The 19880-nt window shown below is 42.2% G+C and overlaps 1 protein-coding gene and 1 non-coding gene across 2 annotated transcripts in view; one reads left to right on the plus strand and one right to left on the minus strand.

Annotated features, from left to right (window-relative positions):
• Positions 1-3634: 3634 nt before the first annotated feature.
• Positions 3635-3709, minus strand: Trnat-ugu (transfer RNA threonine (anticodon UGU)). Its single transcript has one exon. It is a non-coding gene; the product is annotated as a tRNA-Thr (tRNA).
• A 12252-nt stretch (positions 3710-15961) lies between these two features.
• LOC126161845 (protein takeout-like) overlaps positions 15962-19880 on the plus strand; it is a 91513-nt gene continuing 87594 nt past the window's right edge. The window contains exon 1 of the mRNA XM_049917950.1: positions 15962-16079. Coding sequence (XP_049773907.1) covers positions 15962-16079 — 118 coding nt within the window. The remainder of the gene's footprint in view (positions 16080-19880) is intronic.

Raw genomic sequence — 19880 nt, forward strand, 5'->3', positions numbered from 1 at the left:
TACTCTGCAATTACTGGCCACACACTGAACGAGGCGTCCTAGATAAGAATTCAGAATGAGAAGATGCGTTAATGACATTGAGACAAATGCACAGGCAATCTAATACTCTGCATGGAGATGTATCTTTATACAGTTCTGTTTCTTCGACTTTTGAATAATCATTTTGTTGACATGCACGAGATAAAATGGCATTCCTTGCTTCTTTTCTCATTGCATGCGTTTATAGGCTAACGAAGCACACGTAGATAAGTTTCTTGGAAACGTGAACATTAAAAATCTGGTGCACACGACTTAAAAGCTGAAATGTAACGAACAAGAAGCAGTACCAGTAAGCAAACAAGCATTGATTTCGAAGTTCCAGCTTCCTTTGCTATCAACACAAAAACATTTAAGTGGGATTAAATGGAATACGAAAACATGTTTTTCACATAACTTCGTTCTCTTCATGTTTTTTCTAAATATATCGATAAAAAAGGAAGTTACTTTAACGATGACAAATGTGTCGTATTAGTAGCGCAAATACGCAGTTAAGAACAAAAAATGTTCGAAATTGCCTTCTTGATACTACGTTATTCATGTAAGCACTGTAAATTTTAGCACTTAAAACAGTTGCTACATGCACACGACAGAAATAATGAGCAAGAAGCAATCGTAAAAAATAGTCTACTAATGTTTTTCCCTACTTAAAATGGCGGCAGGCCCCGCCAACTCTGACAACGTATTTACCTCCATGCAAGGACGCTACATGGAGGCAGTCTTTGAAAGCAGCGGATGACATTTTAAAAAAAAAAAAAAGAGTACACAGCGTATTAAAATTATAACAATGCTTACCGACGAATGATACCGAAACGCTTTAAAAATAACGAAAATAAATAAGAACAAAACAAATGAGAAATATATATGTGTGAAATAAATTACTTTCGTAATTCATGCGAGTAAGAAAAGCACAGAGAATCTTGAAATTCCATTACAGTATAGCGCCTGGTAAAGACATAATATTATAAAATTGCGTTAATTTATAGTAATAATTATTGATGCTAACGGGAATGTCACGGAAGAGTGGGGTTTTGGACGGGGAGAAATAATAATGTAACAACCCGGGGAAACGAAATAAATAATAACGTGCGTGAAACAGTAGCACAAAAACAGACACAGAAATACTAAAAAAAGCTATTACAAAAATAAGGAACATCACGAAAAGTAAGAAGTACTGGAACCGATAACTGGAATTGACCTGTGAACGTTAGTTCTATTTACCGATTCTAATGTCAGTTGCTTTTTCGCAGCAGTTCAGAGGGTAATTACAAGAGCGGAAATCATATTGCATTTCAGTGCGCCACCTGCTGTAAAAACAATCAAAATAAAGAACGATGCAATGTTTGAAATCGGTAACTAAAATTGACGTTCTTTACAACTTAATTCTAGTTCCTTATTCCAATATTTGTTATTTTTTGCAGATGTTAAGAGAGCAATTGAAAATGCAGAACTGCTATTAAGTTGCAGTATACACACGTGCTGGAAAACAGGTCTAAGAATGAACCACCCAGTTTTTGGAATCAGTAACTAGAATTGACCTAAGGAGGTAAACATTCGATAGTTCATAATTTTGGACATGTTTGCAGGAAGCGTGTGTACTGTATTTTTCTAGGATTTCTAGGATTCTTATTCATCCCTGAAACACTGTGAAAAAGTGACAAATATTGTAGGTACCTATTCTAAGTTTTCTTTCTTTTTCATAGTAGTGTAGAGAGTAATACCAAATGCATAAATACTGTAAATTTTAGTGCGCACACTTGTTGCAAAAACGGTAAATAAGGAACTGTGGGAATGACTGGATTCGCTAACTAAAATTAACCTATATACTGTATGTCAATGATTCCAGTATTGTATGGGTTTTCTTTTATACAGAAAATTGTAATTTTGGCAATATTTTGGATATCACGCGGAAAAGTAAAGATTCAATAACATTTGAGTAGTAGCGGCCAACACCACTTCCAAAGAGGTTGCGCTGCGAGAGACTGTTAGTAGAACCTTTGCTTGTGAGTGGAGTGCAGTCTTGGAGCGAGAGAGGAGCAGTCGAGTTGTATCTTGTGATGGAGTAAGATGTTTTGAGGCCGTTATGTGTGCCGGAAATAATTTTGTCATATTTTTCATTTATGGAGACATATTTTGCAAATTCATTCAGAAGACTACGAAAGCGCATTTACCGAGACATCCAAGGGTAGTAATTAATTTATCCAAGGATTTAGAATTGGCGATTGTTTATGATAACGTGACAATGAGTGAATTACTGATTTTTTTCGTCAGAGAAGGACAGCATACACGTTTGTGAGATGTTACAGATCATTTGTTCAGGTTTCTCCACTATTAATGTAAAGTGGATTTTTAATATATCAAGAGTTAGGATATTTTCTCTTAGTGATGTAAAATTTTTGTTAATACAGTTACTTTGATTTTCCATCAATCATCATTCGTCTCTTTATTTACAGTTCCACATACATCATTTTACTTTCTCGATATTCTCAGTAACAGAACTATAATTGACAGTGATAACTGCAGTATTAGAATTTATTAGCACAGTAGTTTTGTGGATATCTCTGTAGTTTAAAGCATGCATTGCACATCACGTTGATAATAGTACGAATTTTTGTTTTTTAAGCAGCATAGCAGCAGCAGCCACACTAGTTTGGAGATAGCAGCAGGACAGCATTTATCCATTGCACAAACAAGAAGGCCATTTATAATTTACGTGTGATACAATTAATATTTCGACAGTGACATACTTTTCAGAACGGGGCAGTTCTGTAGTTATTTATATTTCATGTTTTTCTCACAGTCAGGTGGCTTGTATTACTGCTAACAGGACAGTTTTCTTAAATGTAGCAGAACAGACTGTACTCTCACCACGAGTGTTGGCAGTAGACAGTTTAATGTTGCATTTCTGATAATTTACATTGCTGATCACATCTCAAGAATTATGAGACTGCTTACCAACTTAAATACAAGCTTAACTGTTTCTCTAATCACGAGTATTTCACATTACCACACAGGAAAAATACCAGTAAATATAACTGTAGATTACCATACAGCAAAAACTAATTAGCCACTTTCAATATTTGTTTATTCTTCAAGGTAGTTCAGAGAGAGATCACAAATGCAGAAATACTATTGCATTTTTGTTTACACACCTGCTGGAAAAAACGATATAAATAATTAGTAGTAGTAACTAGAATTAACATATATAGATCAATTCTAGTTACAGATTCCAATATTTGTTACCTTTTGTGAATTTTCTTTACTTTTCTTTGTGTGGTGGTTTCTGCACGTTTTATGCTACTGTCCTTTTTATGAAATGATAATTAAATGCCGGCCGGGGTGGCCGAGCGGTTCTAGGCGCTACAGTCTGAAACCGCGCGACCGCTACGGTCGCAGGTTCGAATCCTGCCTCGGGCATGGATGTGTGTGATGCCCTTAGGTTAGTTAGGTTTAAGTAGTTCTAAGTTCTAGGGGACTGATGACCTTAGAAGTTAAGTCCCATAGTGCTCAGAGCCATTTGAACCATTTGATAATTAAATGGACACCCTAGCTGCAAACAGGCGTTGATGTACTTCATTGGGGACATGTTGAAAATGTGTGCCCTGTCCGGGACTCGAACCCGGGATCTCCTGCTTACATGGCAGACGCTCTATCCATCTGAGCCACCGAGGGCACAGAGGATAGTTCGCCTGCAGGGACGTATCCCTTGCACGATCCCCGTGAGACACACATTCCCAACATGTCCACACCACTACATTCCTAGCGCGCCTAGTAGATGTTTGCCCATCATACTAATTACTCGTGGCAGATTAATCTACCAAGTCCCGTACGAGTTCGGGCATAGCGTGTGCGTTCGCACAAGAAGGCCGTATGCGACATTTCTTTGTTTACGAATATCATACGCTGCTTTCAAAAATTGCCTCTGCGTAGCGTCTTTGCCTTAGCTATGACGTCATTGCTCAAAGCCAATGGATGAAATCGGGCTCTAAAATTGATCCCAACTGCCGCCTCCCGTTGCGGTGTCCTCGTCCTTTTAGGTCTTCCCCGGTTGAGATTGTCAGGTTTAAATGCACTATGATCCCTAAGTCGACGTTCAATGGTTTCAAACGTTTCCTGTCGGGCCACATTCGTCCTGGAAATATCTCCCGGTAAAAAACGTTGAGAGCGAGCGCCATTGCCGACAGCTAATGCATATATCAGATGGGCTTCTGCCATTCCTGCTTTAGTGTACACTGTCATTGCATGAGCCAAGTCTGTGATTAACTCTACGTAGTAAACCGTGTGCCGGCAACGGTCGTACTGTTCGGTGGAATAGCTGATGTTACCTGTAAACAAGCATGACGTACATCGCTTGGCAACAGGAACATGTAAAACAAAATATTGGCGTGCACAACGTAACCAGACGTCGCCAAGAGTACATGTTCCCCATGGTTCTAATGTTATGTCCTTGTGTGTTGCCCGTGATTAATGGGTTGGAGAAAATGAATTTTAATATATGTTCATATAATTTCTTCATCTACCTGTAAGGAATGTGTCCTCCAATTTGTGCAGTATATTTTAGTTACATCTTGTATATACCATGTAACATGGATCTAATTTTTCTTGTTTACAGAAATACAGCTGTTAGAATGTAACCCAAATAAATACTCACAGAAGTTTTAATCAAAGTCAAACTATTAAGTTTAATAACGATTCTCATTAAATATATGTCTGACGTACGGTATACACCGATTTTATTGACGACACCACGTATAGTTCTTCTAAGATCGTCTTGGTATTCTTTTATGAGGACAGCACTATTCATAATCAGAGCAATCGAATTCTAAACGAGTGGCCAAGAAACGTGACCAATTTTGCCGATTCATCTTCCGAGGAATGTCAGGTATAGATGACGCGTAGAATGTGCAGGGATCTCATCATGTTGGAAGAACGTATCTATCCAATTAAAAGAAATCTCTTCCTTTAAAGCTGGAATCTCGTTTTCAAGAAAGTCTCTGTAACGAGATCCTGAAAGAGGATGTGGTAACATACAGTGCGAATCAACTGATTTTAATCCTGTCACACCGCGGTTTTATAGAGAAGCCTTCGTAACTATGTATTTTCACTAAGGTATGTTGATTTTCTCTGCAAGTAACAACAGGTTTCCGTTGCAATATCTGTATACAACTATCATTTGTGCATGTGGCGCGCTTAAATGATAGAATAGAATCAGTCAACAAATGAGCCACGAGCACAAATGAAAATTTAATTTATGTAAACTCAAGCACAACTTCACATCTTGGAAACACGACAACATGACCTTTGATAAATAAAAACCGTAACTGGAGTGCCAACATGCAAAATGAACACTTACCACTGTAACCAACTGTATCTCTGTAACCAATAAAAAGTGTACACATGTTTATGGAATTCTTTATTTTAATTTCTACGAACAATTACTAACATTTTTCCTATCCACCCTGGAACGCCTTTATACAGAATTTGGGTCGCATTACGCCTACCTGTTCCGTGCGGTTGCTCTGAAATACTAATAATTTGCATACACATGTACTTTTCACTCAACTTTGACGTTTTTGCATTCTGCCTTCATAGTGCTGCTATTTTAATAGGTACCCTGTAGCAGGAAAGCTATAAAATATCAAAAGGAAATTATTGCAATGGCTAAATGTAGAGATGGTGGGAATATCTGAAGTAAAATGGAAAAAAAGCTAGTTACCTAGTGAGCCGAATGCAAAGTAATATCAAATAGCATTAGAAAATGCTATAACGGAAGTAGAATTCGTTACGAATAGATGGGTAAGGAAAAGAGAGAGTTACTGCGAACTGTTCAGCTATTGGGTTATTCGCAGTAAGACGATAAGACAGAGAATGTATGTGAGGAATAAAAACTGTAAAATTTTTTGGGAGATTGTAAAAATTGTGTAGACTGACTGCAGTAAGCAAGTTCAAATCGATAAACTGAATTAGCTATGCAGAGACTGAAGAGGCTTGGACAGGATACTCTAGCGTTCGGAAGTTACATTAAATCAGTTTAGAACTGAAGACCATGACAACAACAATGAAGAATAGGTAATTCAGTACGTAAAGGGAAATGAAACACTAATAATAATGGGAACCGAACGGCTTTGATAAGGAAAATTTCGAGAGAACATGGGCTCCGCAATAAGAATGAAAGGAAAAAGGTTCTTTGAATTCTACTTTAAATTTCAGCCAGTTTCAGCATGTTTGCAAAATTCCAGCGGACACAGGAAGATACCAGGTAGATTACATCGTTCCGAGACACAGTTTTCGAAATAAGATATTATTGGATTGTAATACATAACCAGGAACTAATAGTCTCAAACCACATTTTAGTAATGATGGAGAGAGGGTGAAGTTTGAGAGCATCATCAGAAAGAATCAATGTTCTAGAAAATCGGTTACTGAAGTCCTGAGATATAGTTGGTTGGGTTTAAAGATATCTCATGCTGCAAATATTGTAATAAATACCACAGTAGACAATTGAGGTGAGAAGGAGCGGATATCATTAGAAAGACTAGTCACAAAAGCTGGACAGACTAACGTAGACATACATCGCAGAAATTGTAGATGACGCAAGAAATACACCAGTCGATCGACGGATGAAAAAAAAAATACAAAAATATTCAGCTAAAGAAAGGAACAGAGACACGTAAGTCACTTAGAAATAAATAATGGGAACTGCAAGGAAGATAAAGTGAAATGGCTGTAGGAAAGTTTTGAAGAAACTGAAATGATCGTCGGGCGGACAAATTCAGCAAACAGAAAAACCAAAATAACTTTCGGTAAAATTAGAAGGAAAGCTGTCTGCATCAAAGATGAGAAATTTATTCCACTACTAAAATAAGCGAAGGCCTCTACGACTGTGAAGGACTGTCTATCGACGTGATAGGAGAAGAAATGAGTGTTAGTACGGAAGACATAGAGGACCCAATATTAGAGTTCGTTTGACAGGCCTTTCGAAAACCTGCAATCAAGCAAGACGGAAGGGACAAAACATTCCTTCTAAGTTTCCAAAATCTTTAGAGGAAGTCCCCACTAAACAAGATAGTTTGTAGAATCTATAAGACTGGAGTCATAAGATCGGACTCTCTGAAAAGTAGCAACCACGTACACTGATGATAGCAAAAGGAAATAAATGTTGTAACTATCGTACAATCAGCTTAAGGACTAGTGTACTGAAATTGTTGTCGATGATAATAATGATGATAATGATAAACAAAAGAATGGAAAATAAATTTTAGGGTCTGTTTGGTGACGTTCTCTTTGGCTTTGTGGAAGGTAAAGGCAACAAAAAGGTATTTCTGACAAGGGAGGCAAGACTTCAGAAAAATTAAGACAATTTCATATGATTGTATGTAATGTAATGTATGGAACTGGGGACCTAGAAACGACGGAGAGGCTTCGTCCCCGTCGTAGCCCTCAGTGGTTCACAGTCCCACAACAGGCTACAGCAGTCCACTCACCCCACCGCCGCCCCAGGCCGAACCCAGGGTTATTGTGCGGTTCGGCCCCCAGTGGACCCCCCGGAAACGTCTCACACCAGGCGAGTATAATCCCAATGTTTGCGTGGTAGAGTAAGTATGGTGTACGCGTACATGGAGTAAACTATAGAGAGACGAATAATATGCAATATGAATAAGAAAGAAGAGGGAGCAATAAGAAGAGAAGGCAAAGAGAGAAGTGTTGGGATGAAAAGGATGTAAGGCAAGGGAGCAGTCCTTTGCCACTGCTGTTCTGTTTGTACATGGAAGATGCAATAACGCAAACACAGAAAGGTTTGATAGTGGGTTAAAATTCGGGATGAAAGGATATCAGTAAGATTCCTTGACTGCTAATCTCAGTGAAAGTGAGGAAGAATTAGAGAACTTGTTGAATGGAATGAAAAGATGAACTGTCTACTGAGCATCAAATATGGATAGCGAATAAAGAAATACGAAATAATGTAGAGCAACGGAAATAAGATTAGGGATAAACTTATTATCGAAATGAGGCATTAGAGGAACTGAAGGAATTCTTCCTCCTTCGAAGGAAAATAATGCATGAGGGACGAAGTATGGGGGATATAAGAAACATATTAGTTCAGGCAAAAATACCATTCCTATATGTGAGGCGGCTAAGTAATAACACTCCTTGTATCTCCCCAAACATGATAGATACAAAGATGCCGTCTGGACAGTGAATTGCAGGGACAGGGGCTACTTGAATACATCAAATTTCATATTTTAGCTATTCTTTATTACAGAGATATGAAGCCATCTTTGGTTGTTTTAAATGGAATCCTTTGTTAAGCTTTAGCATAACATGATGGGCTTAAAAAGATGGTTTCAAATATGTGTATATCATAATATTTAGGCGAATAGTTTATGATACACAGATATGTTCTCGTATCGTGTTCGTCCCTCGAAGCGGCGTTGTCCAATGCGACCTTTCCTGTTGACCACTGAGGAACTTAACAGCGAAGGCGTTGTTCTCGATAACGCCGCAAGGTGACGCACGAGGTAGCGGGAGAGAAAGGTATAAATGTGCTGCTGGAGTAATGAGACATCGCATATATTATTGCTTTTATGTCACACATTTTCATGTCTGCTCTCAGCCATAAGAAGGACAGGGGTAGGGGGGTAGGAGAGGGGTGTCTTACTCTCACAGTAATTTTTACCAGATAGCAGGTGATACGAGTGCGCAGTTTAGTACAAATTGCTTCAGGCGTTACAGAAATTGCTGATATGTTAGTGTCTTTGCACCCTTCCGCCGCCCCTAGTGGTGAAAGGTCATCGGTACTGCACCACTAAGGCTAGTAATACTGAAAATTATGGAATGAATACTAACACTGGTCATTACAGTATACGAGTATTTTTACATATCACGATTTTTCAATGAAACCCACAAGGGTTCTAGGGTTGTATTACACCCACAGTATTTTTATACAAATAATTATGCAAATGATATTACTAGCTAGTCATGTATACATAGAATTTGGTTGAAATTTCTCTAGACGTTCCTGAGTTATACTTTTGTGTCACTCTCTTCTCCCTACCCCCTCCCCCTCTCGCCCCTCTAAGGAGGTTTCTTATCCCCACAGTGCTTGTCTCGAGAAACTAAGTGATATACGTACCAAAATTGTTTGAAATCGATCCCTTGGCTTAGGAGGACATATGGAACGGACATATAATGATTTATATAAATGAATAGACAGATTCACAGGTTAATGGTGTTGTTAAATCATAATACGAGTAAATATGGCACGGGTTAATGGCCGTGTTCACTCACTGGTCTCCAAAAGAGAATGATCCTTCAGTATTGTAGTGAACGTGTGCATTGTTGCTTTTATGTGCATGCATCTACAAGTATATAAAATTAAATCCCTGCCACGGTTTCTGTATGTTCGCGGTAATCTCAGGGACTACTGTAAGGACTTTTGATACAGTTTTCACTAAGAGACTGATCCACAAGGAAGGTTTGTGGGCACAGGAGACAGGCACCAGACCATCCGAAAGCAGTGCCAGGCCATTGTGGACCATCACTACCAGGTGGCTGGTGAGAGCTACCACCGACTTCCTAAAGAAAATGTAATGCAAGTCAGATCAGATGTTAAGCTGATAAGGACAAATATTTTTGTATACAGCTAACGTTTAAGGTGTGTGAAAGAAAATGTAGATAAAGGTTACACAGAAAATGGATCAAGCACTGGGCTGGTTCTGGAGTAGGGTGAGTGCCAGGTGACCGTAGCCGGCTCTAAATGGCGCTGCAGTCAGTCGGGCGAAGTGGCGTGGTAGCGCGCAGCTCGCATCATTGCCACGAATTGTCATTCCAAATGCGACAAGTCGTCCAGCTGTAGATATTTTGGGCTACCAATGTGAAGCCAGCACGGGTCACTAATATAGAATAATACAGCATTTTATGTTAATTTGGCTTAGTGTTTTCCACAGGAACTGTTCCATATCAGTTGCAGAGTCCTGTCACGTTAATGTGACCACCGCCAATGTTAGACGTCAACGTGTATATCCACTCACAGACGGCAGGCGGCAGCACTACCAGTGGAAGGTATATGATGTGTGTTGGAGAACGCAGGAAACAGCGCAGTCGTTGTCGTAATGCGGAAATGGAGCCATTTATCTGACGCCCAAAAGGGCATGATCATTGGCTTTGGGACAAAGAGCAGAAGCATTTCCGAAATGCTAAGATGGTCAAATGTTTGCGTGCCACTAAAATTAAAGTATATCATGCACAGAAAAATGGCACCATCCAAAACCAATGTTGAGGGAATTATGGTGCACCACGAGCAGTCGAAGACAGGGATGAATGACAGCTGCGGACATGTGTAGGTGCGAACAGACGTGCAACTGTTGAGCAACCAACCACCCAGATGAACCAAATGGCTACCAAGAGGATCTCCTGATTGATCGTTCAGCGATCGTTGCTGCAAATGGGCCTCTGCAGCAGATACCTCGTTCATGGACCTGTGCTGGCTGCTGTTCATCGGCGATGATGACTGGAATTTGCACTTCAGTATCCAACTGGATGACCACTGAGTGACGACAAGTAGTCTTTTCAGATAAATCACGTTTTTTGCTCCATCGGACAGATGGTCAATCGCTTCTACTGCTCTGCAATTATTGTCGGAAGGGTCCAGACAGGAGGAGCGAGCGTAATGATCTGGGGAATGTTCCCGTGGCATTCCGTCGGTGATCTTGTCATTCTGGAAAGCACAGAGGATCAACTCGAGTATGTATCTATACTTTGGGACCATATCTACCCCTACATGCAGTTTTTTTTTCTTGGCACAATGACATCTACTAGCAGGACAACGCAACGTGTCAGACACCTTGCAGTGCTCGGTTCGAAGAGCACGAGAATGAATGTAAATGTCGTGTGACTAGGGCCTCCCGTCGGGTAGACCGTTCGCCGGGTGCAAGTCTTTCGATTTGACGCCACTTCGGCGACTTGCGCGTCGATGGGGATGAAATGTTGATTATTAGGACAACACAACACCTAGTCCTTGAGTAGAGAAAATCTCCAACCCAGTCGGGATCGAACCCGGGCCCTTAGGATTGACAGTCTGTCGCGCTGACAACTCAGCTACCGGGGGCGGACAGCACGAGGATGAGTTTACCGTACTTCCCTGGCCACCGATTCTGCTGCATTAAAACCCAGTCGAGAATCTGTGGAACCATATCGATCGGGCTGTTCGCACCATGGATCGAATGTGAAACCTAGCGCAGCTTTCCTCGGCACTGAAGTTAGCGCGGCTCTGCATCCTTATCGATACCTTCCATAACCTCATTGCTTCTTTTCCCGCACGTCCACGCCGCAAATGATGGGTATTCAGGATATTGACAGGTGGTCACATTAATGTGACTTGACCGCGTATTCCTTCTTTTTTCTTGTGCCTTAAGCGTATACAGTTGTATTATATCAGCCTCGTTTCACTATCATTTACGATTAGACTGGATTAGATTACAGTTTTCGTTCCATAGATTCAAAAATGAGATGATTCTCGTGGGTGTGGAACGTGTGAGAAAGTATAACATTAAAAAATATAGAAAATTTGAATATTATACTTACTTCCCTGATCATTTGTCTGGAGATGGTCGAGATATGTAAATACACTCCTGGAAATTGAAATAAGAACACCGTGAATTCATTGTCCCAGGAAGGGGAAACTTTATTGACACATTCCTGTGGTCAGATACATCACATGATCACACTGACAGAACCACAGGCACATAGACACAGGCAACAGAGCATGCACAATGTCGGCACTAGTAAGTGTATATCCACCTTTCGCAGCAATGCAGGCTGCTATTCTCCCATGGAGACGATCGTAGAGATGCTGGATGTAGTCCTGTGGAACGGCTTGCCATGCCATTTCCACCTGGCGCCTCAGTTGGACCAGCGTTCGTGCTGGACGTGCAGACCGCGTGAGACGACGCTTCATCCAGTCCCAAACATGCTCAATGGGGGACAGATCCGGAGATCTTGCTGGTCATGGTAGTTGACTTACACCTTCTAGAGCACGTTGGGTGGCACGGGATACATGCGGACGTGCATTGTCCTGTTGGAACAGCAAGTTCCCTTGCCGGTCTAGGAATGGTAGAACGATGGGTTCGATGACGGTTTGGATGTACCGTGCACTATTCAGTGTCCCCTCGACGATCACCAGTGGTGTACGGCCAGTGTAGGAGATCGCTCCCCACACCATGATGCCGGGTGTTGGCCCTGTGTGCCTCGGTCGTATGCAGTCCTGATTGTGGCGCTCACCTGCACGGCGCCAAACACGCATACGACCATCATTGGCACCAAGGCAGAAGCGACTCTCATCGCTGAAGACGACACGTCTCCATTCGTCCCTCCATTCACGCCTGTCGCGACACCACTGGAGGCGGGCTGCACGATGTTGGGGCGTGAGCGGAAGACGGCCTAACGGTGTGCGGGACCGTAGCCCAGCTTCATGGAGACGGTTGCGAATGGTCCTCGCCGATACCCCAGGAGCAACAGTGTCCCTAATTTGCTGGGAAGTGGCGGTGCGGTCCCCTACGGCACTGCGTAGAATCCTACGGTCTTGGCGTGCATCCGTGCGTCGCTGCGGTCCGGTCCCAGGTCGACGGGCACGTGCACCTTCCGCCGACCACTGGCGACAACATCGATGTACTGTGGAGACCTCACGCCCCACGTGTTGAGCAATTCGGCGGTACGTCCACCCGGCCTCCCGCATGCCCATTATACGCCCTCGCTCAAAGTCCGTCAACTGCACATACGGTTCACGTCCACGCTGTCGCGGCATGCTACCAGTGTTAAAGACTGCGATGGAGCTCCGTATGCCACGGCAAACTGGCTGACACTGACGGCGGCGGTGCACAAATGCTGCGCAGCTAGCGCCATTCGACGGCCAACACCGCGGTTCTTGGTGTGTCCGCTGTGCCGTGCGTGTGATCATTGCTTGTACAGCCCTCTCGCAGTGTCCGGAGCAAGTATGGTGGGTCTGACACACCGGTGTCAATGTGTTCTTTTTTCCATTTCCAGGAGTGTACATTAAAGTAAACTGGGACTGCTAATATTTAAAGAATTAATACACTGTACGAATCAAACATAGTTCTGCACTTTTAATAAATTTATCATACACAATATTCTCTATCTTGACTGTTGTGACAAGGTGCTGAAAAAACTGAAACCTAACACACATTTTTACTTAATCTGTTGTAACTGTCCCTGTTAAGAAGGAGTTGCCTACCAAAAGGTCTTTCAAGCTCTCTTTAAACGGTGCTTTATCGGAAACCAAGTTTTTAGTTGTTGTTAGCAATTTATTGAAATTGTATGTTCCTGAGCATTGGACCCTTTTTTGGACCAAGGTAAGTGATTTCAGGTCATTAAGTAGTGTTCTTATTGTAGGTATTGATACTACGTATTCAGGTATTGGTTGGAAATACACATTTTATTTGCAACAAATTTTATTAGGATATAAATAGACTGATAATCAGTGGTTAGATTGCCCAGTTCCTTGAAGAGGTTTCTATGGGATATTGTTGAATTTACACGTTAAATGAGTGTTACTACACCCTTTTTCAATCTAAAATCTTTTGCTCGTTTTGACGAGTTACCCTAAAATATTATCCTGTATGATATAATAGAATGAAAGTAAACAAAATATGGCAGTTCTTTATATTTGTATCTCACATATCCGACATCATTCGTATCGCAAACAAAGATATGTTTAGGCGCTCCAGCAATTCAGAATTTATTATCCAGTTGTAATTCCAGAAATTTAACACTGTCAACCTCTTGTATCTATATGAATTCAAATGTTATAGACAGGCTGGACGGAAATCTCTTATGGGTTTTGAATTTCATATAGTGGGTCTTTTCAAAGCTCAATGACAGTGAATAAGGTTTAAACCACTGATTAATGTCTATGAAAATTTGATAATCAGCCATTTCTAAATATGTACTTGACTTCCTATTTATTGTAATGTTTGTATCATCTGCAAACAAAACAAAATTACCACCTGGCAATGTAACAGACGAGAGAAGGATTATCAGTGGTCGTTGGCGTTTATTACTCCACCTTACGTATTTTGAAACCGACAGTTTATCCCTCATTTTAACAGCAACTGTCCTAGCTATGTTGGAGAAGATCTGTCGACTTCAAAACGTGTAAAAAGGAGTAATACACTGAAGCGCCAAAGAAACTAGTGCAGGTATACGTATCCAAATAGAGAGGTACGCAAACAGACAGAATACGACCTTGCGGTCGGCAACGCCAAGATGAGTCTGGCGCAGTTGTTACATCGGTTACTGCTGCTACTATGGTTTTATCAAAATTTAAGTGAGTCTGAACATGGTGTTGTAGTCGGAGAACGAGTGATGGCACGCAGCAACTCCGAGGTAGCGATGAAGTGGGGATTTTGCCTTACAACCATTTCACAAGTGTACCGTGAATATCAGGAACCCGGTAAAACATCAAATCTCCGACATCGCTGCGGTCGGAAAAAGATACTGCAAGAACGGGACCAACGACCACTGAAAAGAATCGATCAGCGTGACATAAGTACAAGCCTTCCGCAAATTGCTGCAGATTTCAGTGCCAGGCCATCAGCAAGTGTCAGCGTCTAAACTATTAATTGAAATGTCATCCATATGAGGTTTCGGAGCCGAAGGCCCATTGGTGTAGCCTTGTCGACTGTGCGACATAGACCTTCACGCCTCGCTTGGGCCCGTCAACACCGACATTGGACTGTTGATGACTGGAAACGCCTCGTCGGATGAGTCTCATTTTAAATTGTATCTGGCGGATGGACGTGTACGGGTATAAAGACAACCTCATGAATCCATGGATGCTGCATGTCAGCTGGCCGAGCGGGATTAGCCGAGCGGTCTAGGCGCTTCAGTTATGGACTGTGCGACTGGTCCCGGTGGAGGTTCGAGTCCTCCCTCGGGCATGGGTGTGTGTGTTGGTCCTTAGGATAATTTAGGTTAATTAGTGTGTAAGCTTAGGGACTGATGACCTTAGCAGTTAAGTCCCATAAGATTTCACACACATTTTTGCATGTGAGTGGGGGACTGTTCAAGGTGATGGAGGATCTGTAACGATATGGTGGTTGTGTCGCTGGGGTGATATGGCACCTCTCATACGTCTAGATAAGACTCTGACAGGTGACACATACGTAAGCATCCTGTCTGATCACCTGCATCCATTCATATCCATTGTGTATTCGGAAGCCAGGGCAATTCCAGCAGGACAATGCCATACCCCACACGCCCAGAATTGCTACAGAGTGGCTCGAGGAACACTCTTCTGAGTTTAAACACTTCCGCTGGCCACGAAACTCCCCGACATGAACACAATTGAGCATATCTGGGATGCCTTGCAACGTGCTCTTCAGAAGAGATCTCCACCCCCTGGTAGTCTTACGGATATATGTACAGCCCTGAGAGATCCATGGTGTCAGTTTCTTCCAGCGCCAGTTCAGACATTAGTCGAGTACATGCCACGTCGTGTTGCGGCACTTCTGCGTGGTCGCGGGGGCCCTACACGATATTAGGCAGATGTACCTTTTTTTTTTTTTTTTTGCTCTGCAGTGTAAATGTCAAAAGATATTGCTGACGGTTTGTAAACGAAAGTGAGACACATTGATGTAAGTCTCCTGGATTGTAGCACGATTAACACAGAAATCAAAATTGATAAAGAGCGTGTCCTCCGTCTGCATCCACTAGGAGCCACTTGTTCGCAGACGGGCGGTGACAGTAATGCGCTGGCAGGACAACGGGCGAAAGTGTGTGCGGGCCTGGCTGGACGCGACGACAGAGAGGGACACATTAGCCGGCGCCGCGCCGCCCCCCCAAGCGGCGCTTTCTCCGGCGGGCGCTCCCTCGGCCGCGAGCTGCGGTGCACGGCACTCGGCGCGCAACCATGGCCCCGCCGCCCGCCTCCAGCTCGTCGCTGCCGCTGTCTCTGCCTCTGCTCGTGCTGGCGCTGGCGGCCGCCGCCACCCTGTGCGCGGCCGACGTCGACATCGTCGAGCACACACGTGAGCTCTCAAACAGTCCATTCCGTTCGCTTCTCACTCTTGTTGCTTTTGTTGTGGTGTTGAGCCCGAAGCCTGGTTTCATGCAGCTCTGCACGACTTCATCTCAGAGTAACTACTACAGTATGCGTTCATTTCAATCTGCTTACTATATTCGAGCTTTAATATGTCTGTAATTTTTAAGTCACTACCATCTACGATCATAGGGCCGGCCGCTGTGACGAGCGATTCTAGGCGCTTTAGTCCGGAACCGCGCTGCTGTTACGGTCGCAGGTTCGAATCCTGCCTCAGCCTTGGAAGTGTGTGATGTCCTTAGGTTAGTTAGGTTTAAGTCGTTCTAAGTCTAGGGGACTGATGACCTAAGATGTTAAGTGCCATAGTGCTTAGAGCCATTTGAACCATTTTAGGATCATAGGAGAATCAAGCGAAATTTGTGAATGGAATGGTGATTTTTTGGTAGAGAAGATGTCTGCAAGATCTTTGATGGTATGGAAGTGTATTGGAACCCTTGCTGTTCGTGTTGTATGTTAATAACATTGCGGAGAATAACAGAAAACTCATTTTGCAGATGATGCAGTTATGTATGATGAAACACTATCTGAAAAATGCTGCACAAATATTGATTCAGAGCTTGACAAGGTTTCAGAGTGGGGCAAATATTGGCCACTTACTTTAAATGTTCGAAAATGTGAAACAGTGCGCTTCACAAAACGAAGAAAACATAGTGTCCTATGATTACAGTATCAACGAATCATAGCTGCAATCGGCCAACGCTTACCTGCGTGTAACAGCGGGTACGGATATTAAATAGAACGGTCACGTAGATAAAGCAGTTAGCGGACTCGGTTTATTGGTAGACTACTAGCGAAATGCAGTAAATCAACAAAGGAGATTGACCGATGGCCTTTGTAGTCTGTCCACAAAGGAGGTTGCTTACAAATCACTCGTGCCACCTATTCTAGAATACTGCTGCAGATGGTGGTATCCATACCAAGTAGTACCAATAGTGGATATTGAATGTATACAGAAAGGGCAGCAAAATGGTTACAGGTTTGTTTAGTCCACGGGAGAGAGTCACAGACATGGTGGAGAAGATTAACTGGCAGAGTTCTGAAGACAAATGTAGACTACGCAGACAAAGCATAGTTAAAAAACTTCGAGAGCCAGCTTTGGATGACGATTCTAGGAATATATTACAACGCCGTAAATATAGCTCCAGTAGGGATCGTGAGGACAAGACTAGGTTAGCTACGGCGCTCATAGAGGCATTTCAACAACCGTTTTTCCTCCGCTCCATACGTGAATGGGACGGGAACACCTCCTAAAAACTTCACAGTGGTTTGCAAAGTGTGGATGTACATGTATACGTAGATGTAGATTCTCACATTTCTTTCCATTACCATATGTACAATTCGCTAATGCCACATGATAGGCTATGCCGTATCATCCAATCCCTTCTTGTAGTCAAACTGTGCCAGAAATTTCTTTCTTCTTCATTTCGATTCAGTTGCATGTTATTAAGTTTTTGATCTAGTCTTCTGTTTTTGTACATCCATTTGCAGCTTCACATTTCGAAGGTTTCTATTCGCTTATTATCCCAGCTGCTCATAGCTCACATTTCAGTTCAGTACAAAGCTGCTTTCCATGCAAAAACCTACATAAAAGGCTTCTTAACACTTAGATTTATATTTGATATTAATAAATGTCTCTTTTTCAGAATCGCTTTTCCTGCTGTTGCCAGCCTTCACTTTACATTCTCCCTAGTTTGGCTATTTTAAGCTATTTTGCTGCTGAAATAGCAAAGCTCATCGGTTAGTTTTAGTGTTTCATATACTAGTCTAATACTATCAGCATCACGTGATTTAATTCGACTGCATTCCATTACTTCTATTTTACTTGGTTGATGTTTGTCTTACAGCCTCTTTTCAAAACACTGTCTATTCCGTACAAATGCTTTCCAGAGTCCTTTGTCATCACCGACGGAATTAATATGTCATCGGCAAACCTCACAATTTTACTTTCTTCTCCGTAAAGTTTAATTCCCTTTTCAGATTTCTCAAAGGTTTCCTTCGCTGTTTGCTCAGCGTATCATAACCCAAATGCTTTTTACCCGCCGTGTCAAGAACTGTTCAGGGCCATGGTGCGCTGTCGAGAAAACTTTGCCTAAGGGCTTTTACATCTATATAAATACTCCGGAGGATGTATCACACCAATATCATCGATTTTGTTTCCTATTCGATATGCGTACAGAGCGATGGAAAAGTATTTATCTATATGCTTGTGTACCCACCCTAGTATTCCCTATCTTATTCTCACGATCACTACGCGAAATATATGCTGATGGTAGCATGATGATCGCAAAGTCTTCGTCAGTGCAGGGTATCTAAATTTACTCAACAATATTCCGCTCTTTCAACAATTTCTGAGCATTTCTGTTAGACTCTGATATGGTCTACACCGAAATTTTAGGGTTCCAGCAGCACATTCCTGATACCTGTTGTAATGCAATTGTGATAAGGACACAACACACTGGAACAACACTCCAGAACTGGGCGCAGCAGCGCTTTGTTTACCATTTCCTTTGTAGGTACACCGCACTTTCCAAAACTTCAGAAACAAATCTAATTTTTCTATTTGTCTTTTCTAATCCTGACTTTACGTGATTGTCCCATTTCACATCGCTTCTTAGCATTAGCTCTTAATACTTATATTATGTGACGTGTTCAAAATGGTCGGAACTACCGTGTCCGTTTTCTTTTTTATGTGTATTATCTCACATTTAACCACATTTAAAAGGAGCCGCCGTTGATTAAACCCAGTGTAAATTTTCTCAAAGTCATTTTACATATTCTTACGATCGTCTCGTGACGGTACTTTCCTGCAGACAACAGAATCGTGAGCAAAAATCTCGTACTACTGCTGATGCCATTCGACAAATCGTTAATGCATATTGAGGATTAGAGGCCCCATTACGCTTCCTTTGGACGAATCCGATGTTGCTTTCGTTTATATAGAATATTTGCCGATCAGTGTATCGTATTGTGCTCTGTAAGGAAAACATTCCTCAGCCAATCACATGTTTGCGTGGATGCTCTGTATGATTCTATCTCGGTCAGTAGTCGACGATGTGGCACAGTGTCGAACTCCTCCGTTAAATCCAGGAAGGCGGAATCAGCCTGTTCACCTGCATCCCTGCATCCTAGAATTACAGTTCTCATCGTTTTCTGCTGAGTGGTGGGTCGAATTAGCCTCTCGTAACAGTAAGCCGGTATCTAGGGCTCCAAGGTTTTGATAGAAATTTCAAAATCTCATAACAAGCTTTTTGATAAATGTCAGTACGTTTAAGGATAAGTCACTTGATGTATTGTTAAGAGTTGCAATTATTTTTAAACATTCAGGCAAAAGTGTCTCTTCAAATACAACAATTATCAGATAGGACTGATAGAGGAAATAGAGAAGACTCTAGTAAGAGCAGCGCGTTGCGTCACAGGTTGGTTTAGTACGCGCGAAAGCGACTCGGAAGTACTCATCCAACTCCGGCGCCTCTCTCTACTAGGGAGGCGTTGTGCATTAGTGTGGTTTACTGTTAAAATTCCGAGAGTGTACGTTCCTGAAAGAGTCAACCAATAGATTGCTGCGTCCAACGGAAAAGTAAAGTAATAGAGATTCGAGCTCACACAGAGATATACCAACGGTCGTTCTTCGCGCGCACAATTCGCGACTGGAACGGGAAAAGGAGGTGGGGGAGTGACAATGGCACAGGACGGACACTCCGTCACACAGGATGGACCGCGGAATATAAAC

The sequence above is a fragment of the Schistocerca cancellata genome, chromosome 2, assembly GCF_023864275.1.
Source record: "Schistocerca cancellata isolate TAMUIC-IGC-003103 chromosome 2, iqSchCanc2.1, whole genome shotgun sequence".
Lineage (NCBI taxonomy): Eukaryota > Metazoa > Arthropoda > Insecta > Orthoptera > Acrididae > Schistocerca > Schistocerca cancellata.